This window comes from Hesperophylax consimilis, chromosome 12 (genome assembly GCF_061612785.1).
Source record: "Hesperophylax consimilis isolate HC1 chromosome 12, BYU_Hcon_1.0, whole genome shotgun sequence".
NCBI classification, from domain to species: Eukaryota; Metazoa; Arthropoda; class Insecta; order Trichoptera; family Limnephilidae; genus Hesperophylax; species Hesperophylax consimilis.
The window spans coordinates 35,664,814-35,691,814 of NC_142847.1; the positions used below are offsets into that span (position 1 = coordinate 35,664,814).

At 33.0% G+C, this 27,001-nt stretch overlaps 1 protein-coding gene across 1 annotated transcript in view; it reads left to right on the forward strand.

The window, feature by feature from the left end:
- LOC149419555 (uncharacterized) overlaps positions 1-27,001 on the forward strand; it is a 278,820-nt gene that overhangs the window by 202,880 nt on the left and 48,939 nt on the right. The window contains exon 3 of the mRNA XM_089638390.1: positions 16,620-16,907. Coding sequence (XP_089494516.1) covers positions 16,620-16,907 — 288 coding nt within the window. The remainder of the gene's footprint in view (positions 1-16,619; positions 16,908-27,001) is intronic.

Below are 27,001 nucleotides of genomic sequence, written 5' to 3' on the forward strand. Positions count from 1 at the left end.
GTTACTTTTGAAGCTGTCATTTTTTGACATTTGACAAGTAGAAACTACGCCATTAATATAAATGGAACGATACACGATTTAACAACGCATTGAAATTATTAAAATTCACTTGAGTGAATCAAATGCAAATCATCTTGAGTGATAAGGCCCATTTCCACCTCGGTGGTTTCGTCAACAAGCAAAATTGTCGCATCTGGGGCTCGGAAAACCCAAGAGCTATTGTTGAAAAGCCTCTCTGTCCTCAACGTGTGACTGTTTGGTGCGGTTTATGGTCCGGCGGAGTCATTGGACCTTACTTTTCCGAAAATGAGGCTGAAGCAACAGTTACGGTGAATGGATCGCGCTATCGAGAGATGATTAATGATTTTTTATGGCTGGAATTGGATGGTATTGATCTGGACAGCGTTTACTTTCAACAAAACGGCGCTACGTGCCACACAAGCAATGAAACCATTGATCTTTTACGGGAAAAATATGAAAATAACACCTCTTATTGGAAAACCCTGTAGTTTTATAACGGTAAATAATTGGTATAGAGTAGTGACATTTATATAATATAGATGTATAAAAACGAACGCGTATTCGTTGCGTCAAAATTTCAAAGCAATCGGTGAAGAACATTCGGAGATTTAAGATTTTGAACAAACAAACGTAATAGAGAAGAGATTGGAAATTCGTCTTTTATACGTCCTTTAGTTCTATGTACGAGTACTTACATATCTATAAATCATTGTAATTAAAATAATAAACACATTAAACACATGGGAACGAAAGTCAGTGCGTATGGTGTAGTTTACTGTTTGTTATTATAAACGTGCCAAATCACCACTTATCGGTTTTAGATAACCAGTATGCTGATCGGTGGACATAGTGTTTAGTTTCTGATATAAATAAAATCACACAAATCATCGATAAACTTCCAACTTCGAACTGAACTGTGAAATAAACAGTTTTCGATATGATGTTGCACGTGTTACGCAATTTATTATTGTATAAACACATTCGATTAACAAGTTACTTTATTTCTACTATGTTCACTGAAATCATTTGAAAACAGTTTAGGATAATAACTGGCTGAACGTCCTGTTTTAACTATAACGTTTTACATTTCACCTGTCTGTAAATTTGTTTGTACGTCCCATTTCCGTTTCGAAATGGTGGCCGTTGTGATGGTCCAATGAAGATTTTTTTCATAATTGTATAATTATGCTTATTGGCTCTGATCGAAAATTGGAACGGTGAATATTGTGATGTCATATTGTTGCCTAAATATATCCACCAATGAAAAACTCTGAAAGGTTTTCAAAGTTTCATTGGTGTATAGTATAATAAGTAGGCTCCGAATGAGAATTGTACTATATTGGCATATCTATGGGTTTTTATGACCAATTTTTTTCATACAAAAAGCCCGAAGATATCGATCTAGTGAGTGGTTTATTTATGGAGGTCAGTAAAAAATAGTATTTCAGACAGGGAGGATTGATGTATAATATAACCACAACCCTGGAATAAATTATTGTGAATATAATTTAATATTCATATTTCGAGGGCATCTAGAATTTGGCAGACTGGCCCCAACTGCGGCGGATGAGGTCCTTTTTATCCTATAATCCAATCTGAGATTTTCTTATGTTCCAGAAGCCCAGGTTTAAACATTAAGGAATACTGTCTATCAATGTCTATCAAAAATAAATTGTCCCATATAACATTGCAATAAACATAGTTCTGGGACTGGTCCTTCGGGAACACCAACTAATAGAGTGGAGTCGCAGTTTCGCGACATCACCTGCTTATTTACATGACAAGAAAAATGCTTTGGGCTGTCGTAATAACTACGAAGTATCTATATTTATTACCAATCACATACGTTTGACTACGTCTCCACTTATTTCTTGTGTGGTTTTCAAGGCTTTGAAATTTTATTTTCCCTATTCGAATATTTTACACAATTTTTGGAATAATTTTAAGTTTCTTCACGTGTTATTTTTTTTGTATGTAGAGTTTGAAAAAACAAAATTCTAATTAAAATAACTTTTGAAGGTTACTGCCAATAGTCGGAAATACAAAAACACGTTTTGGAGTAAACCCAATTTTAAAGTTTTATCTTCATTTATTTATTATTATTATTGTTAGTGCTTTTACAATGTTTTCTTGGCTTAACTAAATATAATTGAGTTACAAAGTTTTATCAAAAAAGCTGTTGCTAAAAATTTACTTAACGTCATAACAGATAAATACATAAATATTAAAATCATCGCTAACCCAAAAAACCAAAAAATATAGTTACCAACTTTTGGCAGTAACCCCACGATATAATTATATCCTTAGTGGTCCTCGCTTCGATCCCCAGTTGCGACCGTTATATTTATTCTATTGTTTCGTTTATTTTTATTTTATGTATTATTTTCTTCAACGATTAATAGTCTTAATTCAATGATTCTTAGAAACTAGCTGTACCCCGCCACGCGTTTCTGTGTCTCTTTCCAAAACTTTCTCCGCCACTCACTTTGGAACCTTATAGAACCTTCTTGAATTTTCTCTTTCCAGAACCTTCTAGAGCATTCGAGAACATTTATGAACTTCATTCTGAAATAACCTGAAGCATTCGCGGCCTTTCTATATAAAACAAAGCAGATTTTCGCCACCCAAGCTCGGCCACCCCCACCAAACTCCCTTACTTTCGATATGACACCAAGGGCTATCTACCACCATAACCACCGGTGGGTGGTAGTGGCTAGTTGCGAAGAAAATTAGGCGGATAGGTAAACGAGGGTGTCTTTTTAAAATATATATTAGATTAAAAAAAGTGTTTATGGTAAATTACATATTATTAATAACCATTTTTTAAAATATCCATCTCTTAAATTTATTTCGCTGTGTTTTTTTGTATATTGTATATTTTTTTGTATACTATATTGATAATAATTTTTATTTCTTATTTATACATTTTAGTTGCTCCTTGGTTATTTTATGTTGAATTATAAAAGTTTTTGATTTACACATAATTGTGATTCTATAAAATTTCGCTATATACATAAATGTAATAATTAAGATTGAATATAATTAAATGATTATTAACTATTTTATGATAATTTAATTTATTTTGTACAATTTAATTTTTATTTTCCTAGTAATAACTTACTAATCACCTATCATTACAATTTTTTTGTGTATGTACTTATTTGTCTATTTTAAATTCGTTAATTTTAATTATCCTGACGAAGAAGTCATTGGCATTGAAATATGTAGATTATTAATAGTTAAAAGTTTTGTATACAAAGTATTTCATTTTGATATGATTAATATTCATCAAAAAAATACTAATTATCTGGTTTAAAAACTGGTCATTCGTGTTATACAATGATTTAAAAACTTTTAAGCTATGTTTTCTTTTTTGTAAGTGGATATAAGTGGTTCGTTTTCAACCGGATCATTTTGTCTCTTCCACAAATGCTATCCACTGGCTGTGGTCCATCGCCATTCTCCTTGGATCTTTAGACCTTCTCTTCCTGCTCCAATTCTCTTCCATGCATTCTATCCTACTCTTATGCGACCTGCCTCTTGGTCGCTTCCACTGGAGCACTTACCAATAATTTTTGGTCATGTCATATGACGTTCTTTCAACATGATTAACGCATTCTTTGGGACTTACAGAATTTACGATGGTCTCATTCTGATGATGGGTGAACCAGTTCATGTCCCAAAAAGTTTAAAAATCATAACATATAAACAGATAGCCAACACCTCTGTCACACGTCACCCGCATGGTTGGTGACTTAGCAGGGGTGGATGCATCTGCCCACCAGCTGCGTGGCGGGACCTATTGGTAGATATCGGTTGAGGTAGATCCTTTGACCTCTTCAACCAGATTTTCTCGACCCAACGCCTTTGCACTGTAGTGTAGTGAGAGGGATGCATTCATACGTCACTCCTTGACACGACGACCCCCAGTTTCGTACCCACCCCTCATATCATGTTCCTTCCCAGAACTTCATCTTCTTCCTTTAATTAAATAGACCCTCCAAACATCATTCCCTAAGATGGCATAGGTTCTGAGGGAAATCATTTTCCCTAGGTAAACAAAAAAAATGTCGCAGTACGGCGCCAGAGTATGGACTAATGTATAACCAACAGTAGGTACCACCTTCAAAAGAAAGTGTTGCATTGCATAGTCTGGTCATTAAAATAGGCCCAGCATTAGTACAGTAATATCCCGATATTCGGTGCGGTTTTTCCAACTGTCCAAACAGCAATTAAAAAGTAGCTGCCCGCCGTGTTGGCTTACACCGGCAGGCCGTAAGTCACCAAGCCGAATTATCGCGCGATTTTAATCCCGAAGTTCGCAAATTGAATTATGCACACGGAGGGAAATTGTTTGAATTCGGAACGGTTTGAATTTACCGCGAAAAGAGCCGCAACTGGTTCCGCATCCAATTAACCTTCTGCGGACACCACCTGGGCTCCTTCCCCTCCCCTTTCTCATCTCCCTTCTCCGCAACGGGCCACCCTTGTTATGGGCAAGTAGTCGATGGTCACTATTGCCAGGAGGAGTTATCGCTCATTTATGTTGGTGGTATTCAAATATTATAGATTCAATATTGGGTTAAATTCCCTCATACCTATTCCATGCAAATTATTGCATTGCAGTCATAGCTACTATAATATTATTAAAAGTGTGATTGTACCGTGATTTGAGAGAAAACTGATGCTGACAATTTACTATTAAGGCGAAACAACACGTCTTAGAAATAACATCTGTATGGTAGAGTGTTCCTTAAATATCTTACTGTATTAGTTGTTGAGTACAGGGTTGGGGGCGCGACTACCAAATTATGAAGCAAGTTGCTTTCGTAAGTAAACTTCACTGTTTAAAATGGTCTAATCACTTGCAGTAAAACAACACACAAATAAGCAGTGACAACGAGTATCGACAACAATCGCCGCATTTGTAAACTGTAGTTGCTCGATGGCACTGACTTGATCACGTGATATGAGAAAATCCGTCGTGCTTCAAGGCCTGTAGGTACTTAACTTGTTGGGGAACCGTGTGACTTGGCATCTCTAACGTACCCACGGGTAAGGACGCTACGTCACACATCATCTTTTAAGATCCATCTTTGAATTAATCTATTTCCATGTTCTCACAACCATACTCACGTGGGCTTTATGATGTTTAAAATAGTCTTACATACTCTCATATTACTTAAAATAGCCTTACTATTTATAGATAACGAAAATAAGAAGTCACTCGAAACCCGTGGAATTTTCCAGATACACAGAACTGGAGAGAAGTTTCTTGACATAGGGATGAACAGTGAAAGCAGCTGCCCACGCAGCCGGGGTTTGTTTTATCTCTCAATACCTAAAACTCTAACTATCCAACTAAACGTGTCAATGAGATTGAATCCCTTACAATGGACTCTCGTCCAAGTAATAACTCTAAAGGCACTGAATACCCTATTCCTAGAAGCGTGATATATATATATATATATATGGTCGCCTGAAGTCGAGAGACTTTAGTTGCAGCGACGATTGGAAACTAGCGACGGGTCATAAGGTCATTTAACTCATTCTTAACTTTTTGTTCAGCAATTAAAGAAACGGTGATTATAAAGTCTCTTTAAATTATTTTTGATCAGGTTTAAAACGTGACTGCAGTCCCTTCCCTGATAAAATTTTAGTGAATCCGCAATAATGTCGGAACTCGTGTTGGTGCACCTACGTTTGTCTTAATTATATATAATGTTAGGATTTTTTTATGAACACGTGTTCCGACATCGTGACAAAACATTGGCAATTTACTGATAGTTAATTTTCAATCCATTTGTTATTGGCCTGCAATCCCGTTTTCAACCGGATTTCGAATTTCGAACAGATTCTTAGTAAATTGGCAATATTTTTATCAGTAAGTTTTCTCCGTGTACCTACCCTAATGTGAGTAAGTATTATACATACGATTTTTCGACTCCTGCTTAAGAAAGAATTTAAGTATTTGAAAATTATTTGCATTTCCACCAGAAACCAACAATAAGTAACGGGCGGACGCACAATACACTTCTATGAGTTTATATGTTCAGTTGCTGATAAGGACCTTACTGTCAGTTTGTTGAAATACCCTCAAGTAACTAGCTATTTTCCGATAGTTTCCGTGCGCCACTGATTTGTGACAAAGGGAAGATGGCGGCCATCCGGTAGCACTTATTCCCCGACATTTCTGATGAAAATGGCAAGTTTCAGGTTAGACTTATCGGTCGCACGGCTCTGGAATATATCTGCCGTAAAATAAAAATGACCTATGACCAGAGCCGCGAAGGGATAGACATTTTTATCGGCGCGCGGGAAAAATTTGATCGAAATTCGCCAGCGGTGGCCAATGGCCGTGTCCCGAAACTCTAATTATTAATTCATGCCATTTTCAAACGGTTTTTAAAGGTCGAAACGCTCCGACGGATCAGAAGCGATTTGGCGGCTGATTTTAGGCCTGATTGAATATTTGAACCAAGTTTTTTTTCGCTTATATCAAAAGTCGTGATTTGCCACAATCATTTGCATTCATTAGAATAACGTTTTCTAAATTGTTTTAATTTAGTAAAAAAAAACTCGAAGTAGGAATGTAATCACTCATGTAATTAATTCACGATTTAAAGGCAAACGAGGTGACCTAATTTTCCTTTTCTTAGACAATTATTATTTTAAAATTGATTTTACAACCTACTAATAAACCTGTTCAGTGAACGGGTGAGGATTTAAATTTGTGAAAATGACAAAAAAAATTCTAAAAGAAACCAATTATTATTGCAATCTACGAAATAAGTCAAATAAAATAGTTAGACGAAGAAAATTTCACTTTTGTTCGGGTATATTTTTTATTTTTATTTATTACATTTTAGCTATTGGTACATCGAAGTTAACAAATGTATAATTTGTTATCAATTACAAATATATTTTTTAAATTTATTTAATTTTGGTGCATTATATCTATTCATTCTATCAATTCGAATCTTCGCTAACAAACGAAGAAAAGAAAAAAACATCATTAATGATATCAAAAAATATTTATTTATTCTTGCTAATTAGATTCTTGCACCCCCGGTCAACGTTGGTGTGGGAACGCCGGAATTGAGCCTGGTTTAAGACCGTTTTAAACGAACAAACCCTATAATAAGTCAAGTGTTTCACTATTCTGGCCACACCACGATTTACACGAAGTCTTTTAGTAAAGCTGTGAGTTAATAAATTCATGACATAATTGAAATAGAGTTCGATGGCGTAATTGTGTTTTCCGAGATTTTTTTCCGTGTGAATTTGTAATTATTCGTAACTATGTTAAAAAATATTAATATTGCTTCTATAATTAATATAATAGCGGATGATATATTGTTAAATGTAAATTATAACTTAATTTAAACTAAAGTATTTATTTATTTATTTATTATTTTATTTACGCCCTAATGGGCTTTTACATGAAAATATACATTTACATTGATTACAATAATTGAACATAAGAAGATAAATGGAGTTAATTGTAAGAAAGCAACACATATAATAAAATTTTGTGCAAATTAGCAAAACACTAATAAGATGGATTCAATATAAAATATACCCAAGCATGAAATAGTAAGTAAAAGAAAGTTCAACATAAAAAGTAAGTAAGTGGGTGTGTTTAAACCCAGTATTAATTGTGAGTTTAACAAATCGATAAACCAATATAAATTAGAGTGTAACTTACTCGTGAGGTAAAGAACATTATAACAGAGATTTAAAAAAAAAAAAAAAAATAACAAAATAAGAGTTGCACCTGTAAAAAGCAAAAACTAATAGAATTTAGCAATATCGACATGAATAAGAAATAATAAGATCTGAGATGGAACATAGTGTTATGTATAAAAAGTAGTTAGTAGGTATATGCATACAATTATAAGTGTATAGTAGAGCAAATAAAAAACAAACAAATATGGATATAATTTACTTGAAAGGTTTCGAATGGGAGAAGATGTAATAAAATTATTAAAGCTATAAAAGTTAATTATTAGCCGATAGAATCGAAATAAGTTGCCTTTTAAAGCTCACAAAATTGTCAAAACCAAACATATCTATAAGTTCACAGTATTTATTCGCAAGGTTGTGAATTCTAGGAATTGGTGAAAAAATAGAATAATTAGTGTTGAGGTTCTTGTTAAATTTAAAAGTATCTTTACTGCGAGTTTGCCTAGCAGGAACATTAATGCAAATAAGTTCCAACAAATTAGGGCTGTCAATTAAAGATTTAATAATTTTGAATAAAAATAGCAAATCAATTAACACTCTTCTATCAGATAATTTAAGAAGTTTAGTTTCAGCAAGCAAGTTATTGTAATTTATAAATTCGATTGGAATTTTCATTTTAAAATTAATGTACCGAAGGAATTTATTTTGTACCTTTTCTAATGATTGAGAATGGACCTTGTAGTACGGTGACCATACGGTGGAATTGTATTCTAATTTGCTTCGTACTAACGAGCAGTACAGATGTTTTAATGTTGACATACTTTTAAAATTTGCTCCCATTCTCAAAATAAAACCTAGTATTCTCATCGCATCGCTTGTTATTTCATCGATGTGTTCGTTAAACTGTAGACTCTCGTGGAATATAACACCAAGATCACGAATCTGTGATACACGAAGAAGATTAGCACCATTCATAAAATAGGAAAAATTAAGTGGATTTTTGCCTTTGTAAAAACTGATAATCTGGCATTTACCTAAATTTAGTTGCAAATCATTGACAGAACACCACGCACATAGTTTATTAAGGTTCAACTGCAAAATTGCGCGATCGTCATCGTCTTTGATTATTCTGTATATCTTCAGATCGTCGGCAAATAACAGGACTTTAACATTAGTAAAAATATTAACAATATCATTGATAAACAAACAAAATAATATTGGGCCCAAGTGAGATCCCTGTGGTACTCCGCTCGAGGCAGCAAATGTATAAGAAGTAAACGAATCTATCTTGACTGCTAAGTACCTTCCTAATAGATAACTCTTAAACCATTCCAACATGCTCCCTCTTATTCCCAACAATTTTAGTTTACGTAATAATATTTTGTGGTTTACTTTATCAAATGCCTTACTGAAGTCAGTATATATGGAATCAGTTTGATGTGATGCATTAAGGGCATTAACAATATCATTCGTGTACAATATCAAATTGGTAAGAGTAGATCTACCTTTAATGAATCCATGTTGAAGGGGAGAGATGGTTCGATTGATTCGGGATATCAACTTATCTAGTACTAGGCTTTCAAAAAGTTTGGGTAAAGTAGACATTATACATATTGGCCTATAATTTGTTACTTCGCTCTTATTACCTTTTTTGAAAATGGGCGTTAAAAGACTAAACTTCCAAAGGTCCGGGAATACACCTGATGAGAGTGACTTTGTAAATAACTTATGAATAGGATATGACAATGTATGCATACAATTTACTAAAAACCTGGGCGGAACATTATCAGGTCCTGCGGATTTTCGGGAATCAAGACTCTTCAGCTTAGATATAATATCGTCTATGGTTACATTACAGTCAGATATATCAAGAGTTTCAACCAAATCAAAGCACGAAATATTGCTGTCTTCACTTGCATTAATGTAAACGCCGCTAAAAAAATCAGCAAAAAGATTAACAGTTTCCTGAAGATTTTGGGATAATTTAGAATCGAATGACACACTACTAGGTATGTAAGTACCATTTTCTTTTTGGGATTTAACATATTTCCAAAAGAAATTTGAGTCGTCCATGATAGAGCCTTCGACATCACTAATGTAATTTTTGTAACATTTTGCGGAGAGCTTATTGCACTCTGCCCTCAATTTTTGAAACGCAGTATAATCGATGGCCAGGCGACTTTGTTTGAATCTCTTATGAGATAATTTTTTGAGGTAAATTAAGTCTATCAGGTCTTTTGAGAACCATTTTGGGTATAGAGTTTCTCTGTAAGTCGTTAAAGGAACAAATTGTTCAATTGCAGAATTAACGATGAAGTAAAATTTTTTAAGGTGTACATTAATATCATCGTCGCTATCAAAGAATGACCAGTCAGTCTGTTTAAGGAAATTTGAAATTTTAACATAGTCAGCTTTTTTGAAATTTCGAGTTTCTACTACCTTTTTTACGATAGGAATTGGTTTAAGATTGGACATGCATATTTCTAGTGGTGGATGGTAAACATCGACAGGTAATAGAATTTCGGTACTTCTCACAACACAGATGTCAGACACATTTGACAGTGCCAAATCCAACGTACGACCTCCTATATTAAGAACATTATTACACTGTGTTAGACCTAAGAACAGTGCCATATCTCTAATAACACGAATATTAACATTAGAACAAGAATTGACAGAATTCATATTACACCAATCATATTGTGGCAGATTGTAATCACCAACTAGAAGTAGTTTAGTATTAGGATATTTAGCACAAATTGATTCAACCTCGTCGCAGTGATTGCTGTAGCTTTGGACATCAGAATTCGGAGGTAAGTATGCACATCCCACTATTATTTTACCTCTAGAAGTGTTCACATTGACAAATAGTTGCTCGATGGATGTGTTTTTTGTGGATATTTTTGAAGAACTGAGATTTTTTGAGATAGCAATGGCTACACCACCTCCTCTCGTTTTGGCACTTGTTTTAGAATTCCTATCCATACGGTAGATGTTGAAATTAGGGAAGCCTAATTCGGCGGAATTGATTCCTGAGTCGAGCCATGTTTCGGTTAAAATGAAGATATCACTGCTGATAGTTGCCGCCGAAGTCAGCAACATGGGAAGTTTAGTGCGGATCCCTCTCACATTTTGGTAGTAGCATTTTATTTTTTGTTGTTTCAGTTTTTTGGCGCACATTCAATAATTTTAGGTACAGAGTTCACATATTTGATAGTTATATTGGTTTCACCGTTGTTCTTCCTCGTCTCGAGTTGTTGGCGTAAATCTAGAAGTTGAGTCCTCTGCAATGGTGTTTGGTCGTTACTGGCCTTTATACCGTTTTTCAGTTTTGCGTTCCTGGTCAAAACCTCACGAGCCGAGACAGAGTCATTGAATTCGACCTTAATCGGTCTAATTTTGTTGGACTTTTTTACACCAAGTCTGTACGACTTAACCACACTCGGTATTAATTCATTATTTATATCACTAATCGCTGAAACTACTTTATCGCTGTCCATTTTAATAATTGTTGTTGTTGATTCTGAAATACTTTCGGGAACATTAAATAAAATAATGTTCTTTGACCGGGTTTTTCTTTCCTCGGCCTCTGCGAGCAAATCATTTATTGAAGATGAAGTATTTGTCGGGTTAGTAACAATAGACTGAGTATCCGTTACACTTTTTAATGTTGACAATTCTCCTTCCAACATTCCCATACGAACAGCCATCAATCCTGTGGTTCCTAACAGATCCGTTGTTATCGGGGTAATTTTACCCCGTAATTTTATAACGTGGCTAATCATCCGAGAAGGTTGGTATCTTTTGTTGTGCGAGAATTGTCCCTCCGACGGGACGAGATTAAGCTTCTTGATGAAGAACGTTCCTTAGACCCTAAGCACTAGATAACAGTATATTATAATTCCTCCTTGGCTGAGTGGAAGTTTCAGAATAAGTCCCGGACGGTGTTCCCGGCAGACAGATAAAGCTCTCAAAACTTTGGACAAAGCTCCGGAAGTAACTTTTAAAAACTGTCCGAAAATTGACATGAATTCCAACACTTTGTGTAAAGTTTTAAAGTCAGCCGTTGTCAAATTGGAGATGTAAGCCATTCTCTATTCTCTGCTTCTAACTATCTAAAATCTCTCGCTGAAAAATATTTCTCAATCAAGGAAGTTTTTAAATTTCTGTATTTTTTTGCATATAATAATATTGAATAATAATGTTATTAAATATATAAAAGAAAAACTTAAAATTCAAATGGAAGTTCTATATCATTTTAACCCATCAGGCCTCTGGCATACTGTTATACTTCTTAAATCTCTCTTTCTGTCAAAAAATAGTTGTATTTCCGCTTCTCAAGAAAATCCAAATAAATTGTATATTTCTGAACATATCACAAAACTTTTTTTGAAAGGTTATAAAAAAATTAACATATACATTTTTGAAAATTAAAATTTTTAAAACAAACATTTTTTTTTTCTGAAGTAAAATTACTGATAACGAAAAAAATCACATTGAATATAGTAAATTTTATTATATAAAATTTGTTATAAAAATTATTGCCTAACCTTTAACCTTTTTGTTGTTGTTTCATATAAACGTAATCAATCGAAAATTCACAAAGTTTCATAATTTTTTTTCAAATTGCTGTCGGAACCTTTGGTTTCATGGAGATCTAAATTTATCATTATGTGGTTAACTACTATATTTGCATATAAAGCTTGTTGTTTTACAGTTTAGTTCATGTTTCTAACTATGACTGTAAGGAAGACAGCGATTTCTATGAGACCATATGAGCTGTTCCGAAAAACGAACAAATTGAGTCTACAGATAATAGCTTTTTGTTCCCAAAATCGAACAAATTAGCCCGAGGAGTTAATAAGCAGTAGAATTAATTGAATTTCTGTACGTAAATACTTTTCACTTTATTTACAAGAGTTAATTAATTAGTCAATGATAACATCCAATGATGTACATTGTTGTAATTAGACAATGATTGCACCCATTGATATACATTGTCTAGTCTGTGTTGAGTAATATGTATTATGTTAATGTTATTTATTGATTTTAGCTTTTAAAATGTGAGATGCTGTGTTAAATAAGTCGAAATCAAATTTGTTTTGTTTTCAGTTAGTGCTTCATTGAGGGATGTTTAATTAATTTAGGTTATGTAATACATAATATGGAAAGGTCCGTCTACAGGCTCAATCTTACTTGTGAACTTTAATTTGCACAAGTAAGCATGTACATTAAGACGGCAAAAGAGATCGTAGGTATATATCGCGCAAACGGCTTGCACAAACGTGGAATTGCGCAATCTGAAATTGATCTAATTTGCACAAGTAAATAAGAGTAGACGGTGGCTTGTATACACTTCAAAAGATAGCGACATTTGCACATACGTACAAGTCGCTGCATGTAGACGGACCTTGAGGGTGGAAGTGAACACATTCATAGATAACTCCTGCCCAGATGACGTATTTGTATGTATGTGTAGGATGTAGGTAGTAGTTTCAAGATTTCCAGTACTTTCCTCCAGCTTTTGTTTGAACCTCTTCCCGATAGAGACTTCCGGAGTTCATTAAGGAAATTGATTCCCGTTCTCGGGTTTTCATTTTGAACGTCATTGGCGATTTCCCGAAGATCGTTGCAAAGAAAAACAATCCCATGTTCTGTCGTTCTGCCGCTCTCCCGCTCGTAGAGAAGGCGGAACTTGATATTAGTTTTGAACTTGGTAAAATAAGTCTACTGAGAGACTAGATTTTCCGTCCTTGATTTTAAAGTTGAGTTTCATTTTATAATATACCTTATTTTACTTATTTTACCTACCGGTTTCGACTTTCAATACGTTCCTTCGCTAGCGTTTTTAAAATTAAATTAACTTTAATTATAAAGTACAGAAATAATAAGATATTGTTGGATGTGGGTAGTGGGAGCGCTTTTAAGGTAGTAAAATATATTTTAGTAGCTGACATGTACCCGGTGTTGCTCGGGGTTGTGTACATTATTGCAAAGATTTAAAAAAGTTTACGAGCGTCCTCGACTTCTTCTGCCTTTCACTTCCACGTCATGTATTCTCCGTACACCCCTTTCTTCGTTTTCCTTTTTACATTTTACCACACACAAGTAATTGATTAATATCACCATGCCATGTCTTCTTCGGGCGTCCGCAACTTTTTCTACAACTCACTTCATGTATTTATGTGAAATCCACATTGTTACTGTTGAAAAATTACATTAAAGCGACTTTAATTCTACTTCGTAACTCATTCCTGTGCAGAGATAAGCGTTAAGTATTCCTCGGTCGTCTCCACAGACATAGGAATTAATAGACGAGAAGATAATGGCGAGGGGTAAAATCAACTGTTGAAGAACGAAGGGGGTTAAGCTGACTGTGATTCGTCAATAAATCAATCTGACAGTAAATAGGCATCTCGCATTATAATATCACCATTTAGTTCTTAAAAGTAAAATCTGCTTTTGAATGAATAGACATTTTTACATGGGAGCGCAAATTACTCGCCACGTTATGAACTAATTTGCGAAGTCCAAATTCGGCAAAGTAAATTTCTTCTGTTTGCAGAGTCGTAGTTAGTTTCAGAGTATTTAGTTAAGACACTTTTACAAATGTTTCACAATTTACTTACCCCATTAAACAACGATGAGCACACTTGAGAATCGCTACATTGTGATGTGATAGTATATGTTTCTAAAACTGATCCATATAATACGGTGTGAATAAGCTTAAAATAAAGTAAAATGATGCTTACTTATTTAATGTAATACGACAATTGGGTTTATTCTCTTTTTCACATCTATTTTTACAAATTTTCATATCACAAGTCAACATTTTGCCGTGTTATTTCGTAAAATGAACCGATGATGCCTCGACCATAGTTCGCACAAGAATGATGACATCACGTTTTCAAATTTCACTTGAGGCCATACGCGAGCCCAGCCGGCTCCAATGGAACCGGTATGGGGAGTGGGGATAATACGCTTTTAATCACTTAGGGCAGGTCTACTAATATTCATATGTCTATGGTCGTCTCCGACTTTTTCTACCATTAAAACTTCTCTCAAAATACTGCTAGAACCAATATGAACAATCTTTAAAATTTTCATTGAAATCGGTCCGGTAGTTTTTGAGTCTATGGGGTGTATATACGAGTATATATAATACAAGCCCAGAATAATAAGAAATTAATTGGTGGGAGGAATGGTTGTGGAGATTTGGAGGGAAGAGAGGGGGGGGGGGAGTTAAAATATTGAAAATTATGGTTAGCAAATGTGATTTACAGGATGATATTTTTTGGTAGCTATATTCATTTTAGTTTTTTTTTATATGTTGTATGATTGTTTCAATAATATGTACTTACTTAGAGAACCTTGATCTAATGGTAGTAACATAAAAGTGAACCAACATTAATGTAACAGGGTTATCCAACTGATAATTTACAATTTTATATAAATGTATAAGATCAAAAAATGTTCTTCCGTCACTAAAATTATAAAATTTAAATAAATGTAATAAAAACTCATAATCTATTGATTCTAGTCTAAAATTAATCAAATTAATATCATTGAGAGAGTCCAACACAAATTTTTGAGGTGTACACTCAAAATACACCTCAAAAATTTGTGTTGGGACTCGGAAAGATTAATTTGATTATTAAAGACAGTTGACCAAATTGTATTTATTTTTGGGATGCTTCTAACAAGAAATGTGAACAGAATTTTTAATGCGTGAATATTTTTCAAATCGTTATTATTATGACGTTTTATTGCATTTGTCTTAAATGTACAATACTCTACAATTGAGCTATTAACATTTAAATTATTGTAAGCAATAATTAGTCGCCAGAAATATCCAAAAAAATTTCAATTCTGTTTAAAATTTCTTTTTAAAATAATTATTTAATTTATCTTTTATTTTCATCGCTTTCTTATTTTCAGTTAAACCTATTTAACATACACCTATTTTACTACTGAATGAATCATGTATTACATGTATATAATTATACACAAATTTCGACTACCATAATACGGACATGTGTCTAGTGTGGTAGTCGAAAAGCATGTAAAAAACCTGTATCCTAATATATTTTTATGAATAAAGAAAATTAAAAAAAAAAAATGAAAATATCTCCCGATAAAAATAAATACCGCTGATGGGAATTGAACCTGCATCTTCTGATGTCCGGTCAGGTGCTCTGGAATACTGAGCTACGTCGGCTTATTCCCAACACGCCAAATAATTCAATATGTACTAGTACTTCAATCAACAATTACTGCTTATTATATTTTTTCACCTGTAAACAACCTACTTTATTTTTGTAGGAAAGGCTTTGTTAGTGCTAAATTTCTCACTAGATGGTGTCGAGACATATTATATCTACATTTGTTGGTGAAATATTTTGACTTGTCAAATATTTTTATTTTTAATGATAAACTAATATTTATAAGACAAGGTTTTTTATGCGTAGCACAAATAGTGGATATTTCAGGCGAATAATTATTGCTTATAATAATTTGTTATCCTTTGTGCTATGAATAAAAAACCCAGTCTTATGAACATTAGTTTATCACTTAAAATAATATAAAAATCTAATTATTTTCCTGGTTTGTACCCCAATCCATGAATTACCAATATTATCCTCGATTATTGAATTTCCTATATTTTTTGCCGGTATCTTATTGTATGATTGCAAAGTTCTACCTGAATATATTTGAAACCTTAACAGTGTCTCGGATATATTAGACATCGGTTGACTTTTATATGCGTCTAGAATGAATATTTAATTTATATGAATATCTTTTTGAAGTGGCAAAAGCTTTTTTCGATGAGTTAGCAGGGTGTAAAGGTTAAAAAATTCAGAAAATAATAACGAGAGAAAGGTATTAACTAAATATTTGTATGTTTGTTTCAGAGACCTGTTTACTGGTCTGCGCTGCATTCACTCGTACACCAAGCGCTGTATGTCTGCCGAGCAGCGCGCGCACTTTGGGCGGCTATACCGTGGTACTGGAGCCGCCGTGCGCGACTTGTGCACTGAGGGTGCCTACCAGACACGCTTCCTCAAGCACGCGCCCTGCCTCAAGGGGTTGAAGCCGCAGTACGAAGATTGCGCGAAAGTCTACCAGGGCGCGGTGGGGGCGCTGGCACACAACTCCACCAGCCAAGGGCAGTCCGACAACAAGCTGAAGACGCTTTGTTGGTGAGTCCCACTTTACTATTTAGTACCGACCGGCCCCGATTAATAAACCTTCAAGATTTTTCCAATCATGTTTTTATTCATCCAGTCTTGTACGATCGAAGATTAAATTAATTAAACATCGTAATTAGGAGCGTTCATCTGTTTAATCGTATTATGGTATTACGGTGTGTCAGGCGGTTGACAGGTGACACCCATCTCACTCTGTTCTCCCTCACCGACTCACTAACCAATGATCAATTTTCTAATTAGAATCAGTAATGGGAAAACTCTGATCTTCGTTTTTTTATTTATCGTAATGTAATGTTTTTGTATGTTTTTTGATATAATACACGGTATTTAACTGACATTTACAATGCATTGATATATTGAATCGCCATACTGAGGGTACTAGATGTTTCAAGGTGCCCAATACACTATAGTTATTTTATAATATAATCAATACAACAAAATGTAAGATTTTGGATCTTACTAATAAACGTGTTTCAAACCCTACACAACTGATAACCAACCCTTAATGTAGAGTAAATTGTTGTTTCTCAGCTGATCGAAATATAAAACACGTATGATAGTTAGAAAATATGTGAATGTGATACTTAGAAAACTCGTGAATATGATAGTTAGATAATATGTGAATGTGATAGTTAGATAATATGTGAATGTGATAGTTAGAACATATGTGAATGTGATGATAGTTAGATAAGAATCATGCTGGAAAAGGAAGAATACAATAAATATGTTAAAACAAAATTAACAAATGTACCGAAAAATGAAGTAGGTATTCAAAAATAAGATCAAAACGAAGTATTGACATTTCAGTAAAAAGTTTCATATTAAGGTATTGAGAGAAATGTATCAAGTGCTGCAAATAAACCTCGAATGAAAATATAATTACTTGTTGCTAGTAAGGAATATTTGTATAAATAAAAGATATATGTTAAATGCTAAGATGGTGAAAAATATTGAATAGTAAAGTATGAAATATCATATTGTCACATAATGTGATTTAAAGTTATCATCCAACATATGTACTAATATCGATTTTTTGGGACGATGTGCGTTAGTTATTCCTGCGCGAATTAGTCTTGCGTTAAATTGTTCACGTTCAGTGAACTCAAATTTACAAAATTGTAACTGATTGTTCAGACAAGCGATATAGTAAGTACCTACCTTCCATTTATTCTAATTAATAATTCTATATTTGAAATGTGTATTTCTTTTGTTTAAATTTTTGACAGAATTCGTGATGAAAGAGTAAATGATCGTCTTACTAATTTATCAACAAAAAATATAATTATATTCTAAAGAAAATTCACTGTATTTGGTTATTGAAATGCTGAGGCAAATGTTTTATACTGTATAATTGCTTTCGGCTTCACAAATTCTTCAAATATTTTCATCGGTCTTCGCTAGTGTATTTATAAGAAGAATATAATAAACGATAAGAAACAATCAATAAAAAAGTTTAAAAATATATAAAAATCACAATTTTTTTCATCCACATCTCATAATATGGTCGATAAGTCGATTTTAAATCTGACGCCTAGCTTTTTGACGTGGGAATAATTCACACGATAGCGAGAGCATTGTGCTACAAGCACGCTGTCAGTTTCATATTTACAGTTTGACGTTTACATTCTGACGCTTGTTTTTGTGAATACACGACGCCGACGCTTGTGTTTCTATCGTGGATTTTGAAACAAAAAATAGTGGCGTTTAAAGACCGTATTCTGTTAAAAAATATTCGATGTTTTAATAATTTAAAAATATTTATCTTCGATCAAATATTGAATTTGAATAATCATAAAAATGTATATGTGATAAGTATTAAGTTTCTCTTTGTAGCTAATTTCAGTCTATTTATATTCTAGGACCCGCAATGGCAAAAAAGCCCTCGATAGATCACGAGAATGTAACCCTCGTATCTGATTCCATTTAATTTCAGGATGTCAATAATTGCAACACGCTAAAAACACTTCGTGTCTGGACGCAGCTTCATTTATTTTCTGCGTATAAATACATTTTTTTATAGAGATATAGAAAGTTGGCAAATTTAAAGATAGATCTAACAGTTTAAAATTAAAGTAATAAGTACAAACATAAAATATAAATTCAACTCAATCAAATTTAGATATTTTTTTTTATCCAAGGTGTGTAATTTGACTCATAAAAAGATTTGAAAATAATAAATACAAAAAAAAAAACAAATTAAAAAGAAAATATAATAGGAATGTAATCACAAAAAACATATTTATTTTTCGGAATAACTTTAGTGAGTAAAACCTCAAATTGTAATATTTAAATATTGAAGACAATATTAGTGATTTCTAAACGAAAATCTGAAACAGAAAAATCAGAAAAGGAAACGGTCACATCTGGGACACGAACCCAGGACCCTTGTCTTTCCGGGACAGTGCTCTACCGACTGAGCTAATGGGACCCTATTCCCCTCGGTCACTTTTGACTGTATCATACTTCGAATAAGAACTACCAACATTGTCTTCATTTTTTAACCGCACATTTTTTTTCACCGCACATTTTTTTTCGTCCCAGATGTGACCGTTTCCTTTTCTGATTTTTCTGTTCTTCTGTCTTCAATATTTAAATATTACAATTTGAGGTTTTACTCACTAAAGTTATTCCGAAAAATAAATATTCATTCTAGACTTGCAGAAAAGTCAACAGATGTCGCACATTAAAAAAAAATAATAAGATAGGTTTATCTAAAAAGACGCTGTCTCGATTGCATTTAGTTCGGGTTGAATCTTGCGATCATACATAAAGATAGTTGCCAGTAAAAATATGCGGTGAAAAAATGAAGACAATGTTGGTAGTTCTTATTCGAAGTATGATACAGTCAAAAGTGACCGAGGGGAATAGGGTCCCATTAGCTCAGTCGGTAGAGCACTGTCCCGGAAAGACAAGGGTCCTGGGTTCGCGTCCCAGATGTGACCGTTTCCTTTTCTGATTTTTCTGTTTCAGATTTTCGTTTAGAAATCACTAATATTGTCTTCAGTATTTAAATATTACAAAAAACATAATATAACAAAAAAAAAAAGTAAATTCTTTCTTTGCAACGGAAGAATTTAAAATGAAATTTAAAAACAATAAAAAATTAAATTAAACAATTAAAATTATTCTGGGACTAACTACCCTATATATTCCCTTTTGCCCAGAATACTAATGGAAGGAAACAATTATACCAAGTCAGTGGACATCTTCAATTTATCTTTAAACAAATATAAAATATTGTTAATGAAGCAATTCAGTTATGTACAATAAATAATGTATATTTCTTAATATTCATATGTAAAAGCCCCGAAAAAGGGCGTTAATTAATAAATAAAATAAATATATAATTAATAATAACAATTTCAACAAATTTGAAATTTCGATATTTTGCAAGACAAAGACAAAGGTTTATAAACTCAATATGGTATTTGTAGATAGTTATACTAGTTGAGAGGTTTTTATGACATTAGAGATGTGGCGTTGACAGTTGTTGAATGTGACAGGAAATCATTTGAGAAGAAGAATGGTCCTTTCATGAATAGTCAAATTTTAATCTCAACGTCACAAATCTGAAACCCATTTAATATGTGCCAGTAGGTGAAAAAAATTGAACAAAACATGGTACATATTCAACATAGAATAAAGAAGAAAACTACAAGTGCCTTTGGTAAAAATTTGAACGGAAAAAATGTGCCACCGACTTGTATCTTTTGGTTCTATACCATTTAACACGCGGTTTGTCTCTCTTACATTTACCTGCAATTGTATATCGCCAGCCCATTTGAAATTCGTATTCGTGGTGAAACACAGTTTTGTATTGAAAGACTTGTTTCCGACTTCACTTATTTTTAAAATTGTCAATGTAATTATGGACAGCCCTGATTTTCTAGAAAATTATTTTTAATTGCAACAACAATATCAGGACTTAGTCATTTAGATACTTGCTTGTTCCCAAATTTTCATGCAGTTGGCAATACTTTCGCATAAATAGTAGATTTGTTCAACTTCACGAAATATAGTTAGAAGAAGGCTATAATAACATACCTCAATAATTAAGGTTATCATAAAACTATTCTTCTGCAAGGGTTTTATATAATTTTAATAGAAATTTTACTTACTGATTACATTGTTCCACTAAACTATTATGTATATCAATAAATTGGGCTTGTATTTGTATCATAAAACACGCCCATAAGGCTTGTGTTGTTCTTTATTCTATTATTCACAAACAAGGTAAGAAAACTTTAGGAGTCTATTTGAAATCTATTTATTATTTAAGAAAGTTCACAAATTCCGGTAGGGTGACGCCATTGTTCTCGATGTAATGACAACAATTGCATGAAGAATACGCACTTTTAGCTTTAACAGTTACCTCATACCATGTCTAATTCACTTACGTAATTCACTTGCGTTTAGTTTACTTCTGAGTCACCTGAAGTACCGACATGGATTCATACCGAACGCCAATGTTATCCAACAATTTCAATAGGATTTGAATCCCATTGTCTTCTCGATAAAGCGTTTCGTTACTTGCATAATATTATAATGTTCCCTGGTGATTGATTTTGTCGTTGTGTGCAATTGCTGGAACAATGACCGATGTAATTAATCAATGGTGTTGTAACCTTTCCAAGAATGTAAACAATAAAGGCGACATTGCAATATACAGATTTAGTTTTGTCAACATTGCGAGATGTATGACAACACGGAAGTTTTAACACTTTCTTTAAACATGTACACCGTAAGACGGGGTTAAATTACTCCAATCTTTTCTCATTTTTTAATTTTTTTGGTTGTTATATTATTTATGTTAAATACATGTGTCCGAGGGTAAAGTGCACAAACTTTGGGAGGTGATTCTACATGATGGTAGAAGTAAAAAAGGTAATATCTCTTCGAAATTCCATTGTTTTTTCCCATACAAAAATATTTGTCCACAGAACAATATTATTTTCTCCATATAAACAATTCAACTTTTGCACCTGAATATTACATTAAAACGTTGAAATTTCTAAAAAACTTAAGCACAATTTTTAAGTGTACCACCATGTAAAATCACCTGAATTTTGTGCACTTTAAACCCGGACACCCTGTGTAGAAATTAATTAACATTATTTTAATAAATAGTTATTGAGATAAAAATTGCTACTTTGAGTAATGTAATTCCTTGTAGGGGTCACTTTATATCACGTGCATATGTTGTAGTCTAACTAACGACCCTTGGGGTAACATCATACTTCAACACAAGCTGCTGCTTGTTAACTCACATGGAAACCGAAATCATATTTATTACATATTGACCGGTCAGTGGCTAAGTTGGCATCGCGTCTGAGTCCCACCCAGGCGTAGTGTGTTCCATTGCTCGGATGGCTTAGTCCTTCATCACGACATAAGCAATATTTTCCGCTTACTGTGGTGGTAGTGGGAGATATTAAAATATTGTCATATTATTCGTAACCTGGGAATGTTTGCCTTTCTTTATTTAATTAATCATAATTATAATTAAATAAAATGTTGAAGAATACTCTTTACAGGTAGTCCAGGAGTAAATTGCACCAACTTCGACAAGTGATTATACAGTGTAGTAGAAGTAAAAAAAGATTAATAACTAATAATAATATATTATGTCTGCTTTACCCAAACTTTTCGAGTCATTAGTATTAGATACCATTGTAAAACCTATCAACAATATTATTGTTCCTAACCAACATGGCTTTATCAGAGGTCGATCTACCTTAAGTAATTTAACTATCTACAATAATTACATATCTGAATCGCTCAGTCTGAAACAACAAGTGGATTCTATATACACCGATTTCAGTAAAGCATTTGATAAGGTTCGACATCATATTCTTATATCCAAACTCCGACTGTTAGGCATCAAAGGTAGTTTATTGACATGGATTATTAGTTACCTCAGTAATAGAGTTCTTTGTGTCAGGATTAATTTTATAGAATCCTATGTATTCGAGGCCACAAGTGGTGTCCCGCAAGGGTCCCACCTTGGCCCAATATTATTCTTAATATTCATTAATGACATTGTAAACATATTTAAAGATGTACAAGTCCTACTTTTTGCAGATGATCTAAAATTGTTTAAAAGAATACGAAATATATATGATTGCCTAATTTTACAAGCTAATTTAGATAAATTTTTTAAATGGTGCGAACAAAATATGTTATTTTTGAACATTGAGAAATGTCAAGTAATACGATTTTCCAGAACTCATTCTCATATCTTACATGAATATAATTTAAATAATGTTAAATTAACACCAGTATCACAAATTCGTGACTTGGGAGTTATATTCGAATCAAACTTAACATTCACAGCGCATATAGATGATATAACTAATAAGGCTTTAAAGATTCTTGGCTTCCTTTGTAGAACCCTAACTGATTTTAAGTCATTGGATTGCATGAAAACACTCTACATTTCACTAGTTAGAAGCCAAGTGGAATATAATTCACCTATTTGGTCTCCTTTCTATAAAGTACACTCTAACAAATTAGAACGGGTTCAACACAAATTTCTTAGGTACTTAAATTTCAAGCTTAAAATTCCAATAGAAAACATTAATTATGTAAATTTGATGAATGGACTTAATTTAATTACGCTGTCTGACAGAAGAACCATTTCAGACCTAATTTTATTATACAGAGTCATGAACAACCTTATTGACAGCCCTGCCATCGTTGCTGCTATTAAACTCTATGTACCGACAAGAAATACTAGACAAAATACAACATTCTTTTGCGACACATATAAAACCAACTATCAGTCAAACTCACTTACCAATAGGATGCATGATTTGGGCAACAAGTTTGGTGGTATTATAGATATATTCCATGATTCCCTTTATAATCTTAAATTCAAATTAAACCAACACTTTGTGGAATCATACAAATTATTGTAATAGATTTAACGATTAGATATGTTATTGTAATGTTTTATATTATATTTTGTTCTTTGTTATTGTTAAATATTATGTTGTTTAAAATGTTTCTTTACGCCATATTCTTCAAAAACTACTTGTATATTTTTTTAAAATTCTTCACTTTTATAACTCTTAGTATAAATTCTAACTCGATAACTTATGTAAAACTTATTTATAATCTATGTAAAAGCCCCTATGGGCGTATAACAACAACAATAAACAATAAACAATAAACAATAATTTTCCAAAGTTCCATTGTTTTTTTTTTACAAAAATATTTTTCATACAATTATATTTTTTTGCACAAATATTTTTACCTACAAGACTTTTACAGTAAAAATAATTATGCTTTTTTAGTTGAAAACTACATTAAGTCGTTGGAATTTCAATTTTTTTAAAATCTTTTTTGATTCTAGGTACGCGGAGAAAAATGAGTATTGCTGATTTATTAAGAACCTCTTCAAATTATTGGTGATTCGGTTAAAAACTGGATTGCATCCTGTAGAATTTTCTCCCGAAGTTAATGCACTTTATCCCCGGACATCTTGAATTAATAGCCTATTGAAGAGGAATAGTGTTATTATCCTTATTTCATTAAAAAATATATCGATTTTTAAAAGTGGCCGTATTTGGTGACTAGATCTGAATAACCAGATACTTCCTCACCTTCCTTTTCCCATCTCCTTCCCCTTCCTATTACCTTCAGCCTAAAGATACCCAATTGGGGATGCCATAGTATCACTGTCTCCAGAAGATTGGAAGCAGTCGGGACTCCTGTGCGGCTTCATATTTAAAAAGATATTTTATTAGTTCCTAAACTGTTGGTGTGCAAAAAGTAACCCGGTCTTACTATATATATGTGCTGTTGCTTTCCAAAATCAGAAACCTTATATTGAATTGTTTTAAAAGGAGGGTTAATAAATAAAGTTAGAAATAAATTGTCAAAAATCTAAAACGACTGCAAAGATAAGTGTGTCAAGTTGTTTAAGTGACTCAGACATAATTCCCACACTTATAATTCCTTCACGGAAGGTAAAACCATGATAATCTATATTTAAATTGAACGAATATCAGAGTGGGTGACTAAATTATTCAATATGACAAAACTTGTTTTTCGCTGTTGCTTCCATAATGTCATAAGCGGCTTACTGCAAATTGTTTATTAATAATATTAATACAGGAAACTGTGGGCGCTAATAGGCTAGGTATTTGTCCAAAAAGGATACAATCAAGGCTTCTTTAAAGAATTTAATAAATTTCTTACTTTGTTACATAAAATATTCTGGAAAAAGAGAATGAATGAACGGAATTATACTGGCCTATTTGTAAGTAAATTACCGTGAAGGAAATTCTCTTTGTTTAAAGCAGCACAAACGCATAAAATGAGAGGTTTGGCCCCATGAAATGTGCTCAGCTATTTATGTTTGTAAATTCTTCGTCAACACAACCTTTTATGTTTTATTTTATTTCTTAGTTTTATTTAATATATTGGTACAGTGATGTTATATAAGTACATATGATTACAAAATATAGTTATAATCGCAATCTCACAAAAAACAAACTGGTTCTTGTGTTTGGTGAGCGAGTTACACTAATTATAAGAAAAATATATTTATATAATAGGAACAATTAAAACATCTGGATTATCTATATGTGTAGTTGTACTTATATAGGATTCTGTTACATACTAATTATTGGGCAATTAAGAGAGTAATTAGGAACTTCTAAACACAGTGGAAATGAATATAGATAATAAATATAAAGAAAGGGAAAAACAGGCAATTATTTAGTTAATTATTTCTGAAAGTGTAACTTCAGTTTTAGTTTAAGTTTGTTGATATCCTTTAATTTCTTTATTTCAATCGGAACGTTGTTGAAATACAACAATTAGTTTGGCAGCATCATTTATATTATGAGTTAAGGTGCTTTGAAATACCTGTTAAACTGTTCATTAATTGGACAAGACGCCAATTTTATGTTGTATTTATTACTAGCTAAAGTTCCTGGGGTTGCCCGGGGCTTTACAGAGAGATTTTATTGTTTTGAAGGTCAAGTGTGCAAAATTTCATCAATCTCGGAATAAAACTGTAGATTTGTATAAAGTTCAAGCAAACATCGCACGCCACAGACAACCTTCTTTATATAAATAGATAGATAAATTCAATAATAAAACAGGTTAGTAAAACGTTAGAAAATGTTAGATTTATGTATTTTATCAGCAATCCAATTTTTTATCCATAAAAAATGTGCCGAATGTCACAAAATAATATATAACCCTTTTGATTTTCTTTATTTTAAGGGCACTAAAAGGTTTGCCACCGCTTCCAGAGCTTGTAAACATGTCACTACAATACAACAAACTCGAGTTAACAATACCACTTGTCCACGCAGTTACCATAATCGATACGATATAGCCCGAGGCTTAATATAGCTTATAGCCCAGCCACTAGCCACTGCCTATAACAGCATATAGCACATAGCCAGCCAATCTAACTTGAGCAATAACCGAGTTCCAGAATTAGGCTCGTATACTTTTATGTCCCCTAATCAGCCATTGTCATCAGGTACGAAATACAACTAGCCCATTCCAAACATACTCATTTCCTTGTCCCGTTGGAGCGGCCATTTGGACTGTAACATTGTGACACTGAAAAGATCACTGTTAGAAGTGTGTTGTGGATGTGCCCGAATAGAACAGGATGACCGTTTTTCTCATGTAAATTCCATGCGTTTCTAATGCCATGAGCTAAAATATTTGAAAGCATTCTTTTTAACTTTTAAAATGAACTATGCCATGTCTTCTTCGGGCTTCCCCGACTTTCATCATTCACTACTGTATACCACATTGTTACTATCAAACCAAACTACATTATATTTACTTTTATTCGACTCCGTATCTTCTTCCTCGGGCGTACCCGACTTCTTGTACCATTCAGACCACTATTTGAACACTCCTGACACTAAAAAGAATATTTATACATAATATATTTTGGGAAAATACAGTTTTTTCGTAAATTTGGACCAGATTTGAAAAAAATCGTGTTTAGAATTTCTGATATAGAATCCGTTACTTCCATGAAGGAATAATATGGTGTAGTGATATATAGACTACGCCAATTTGTGGTGACAACTGACGGAGTCACTTTG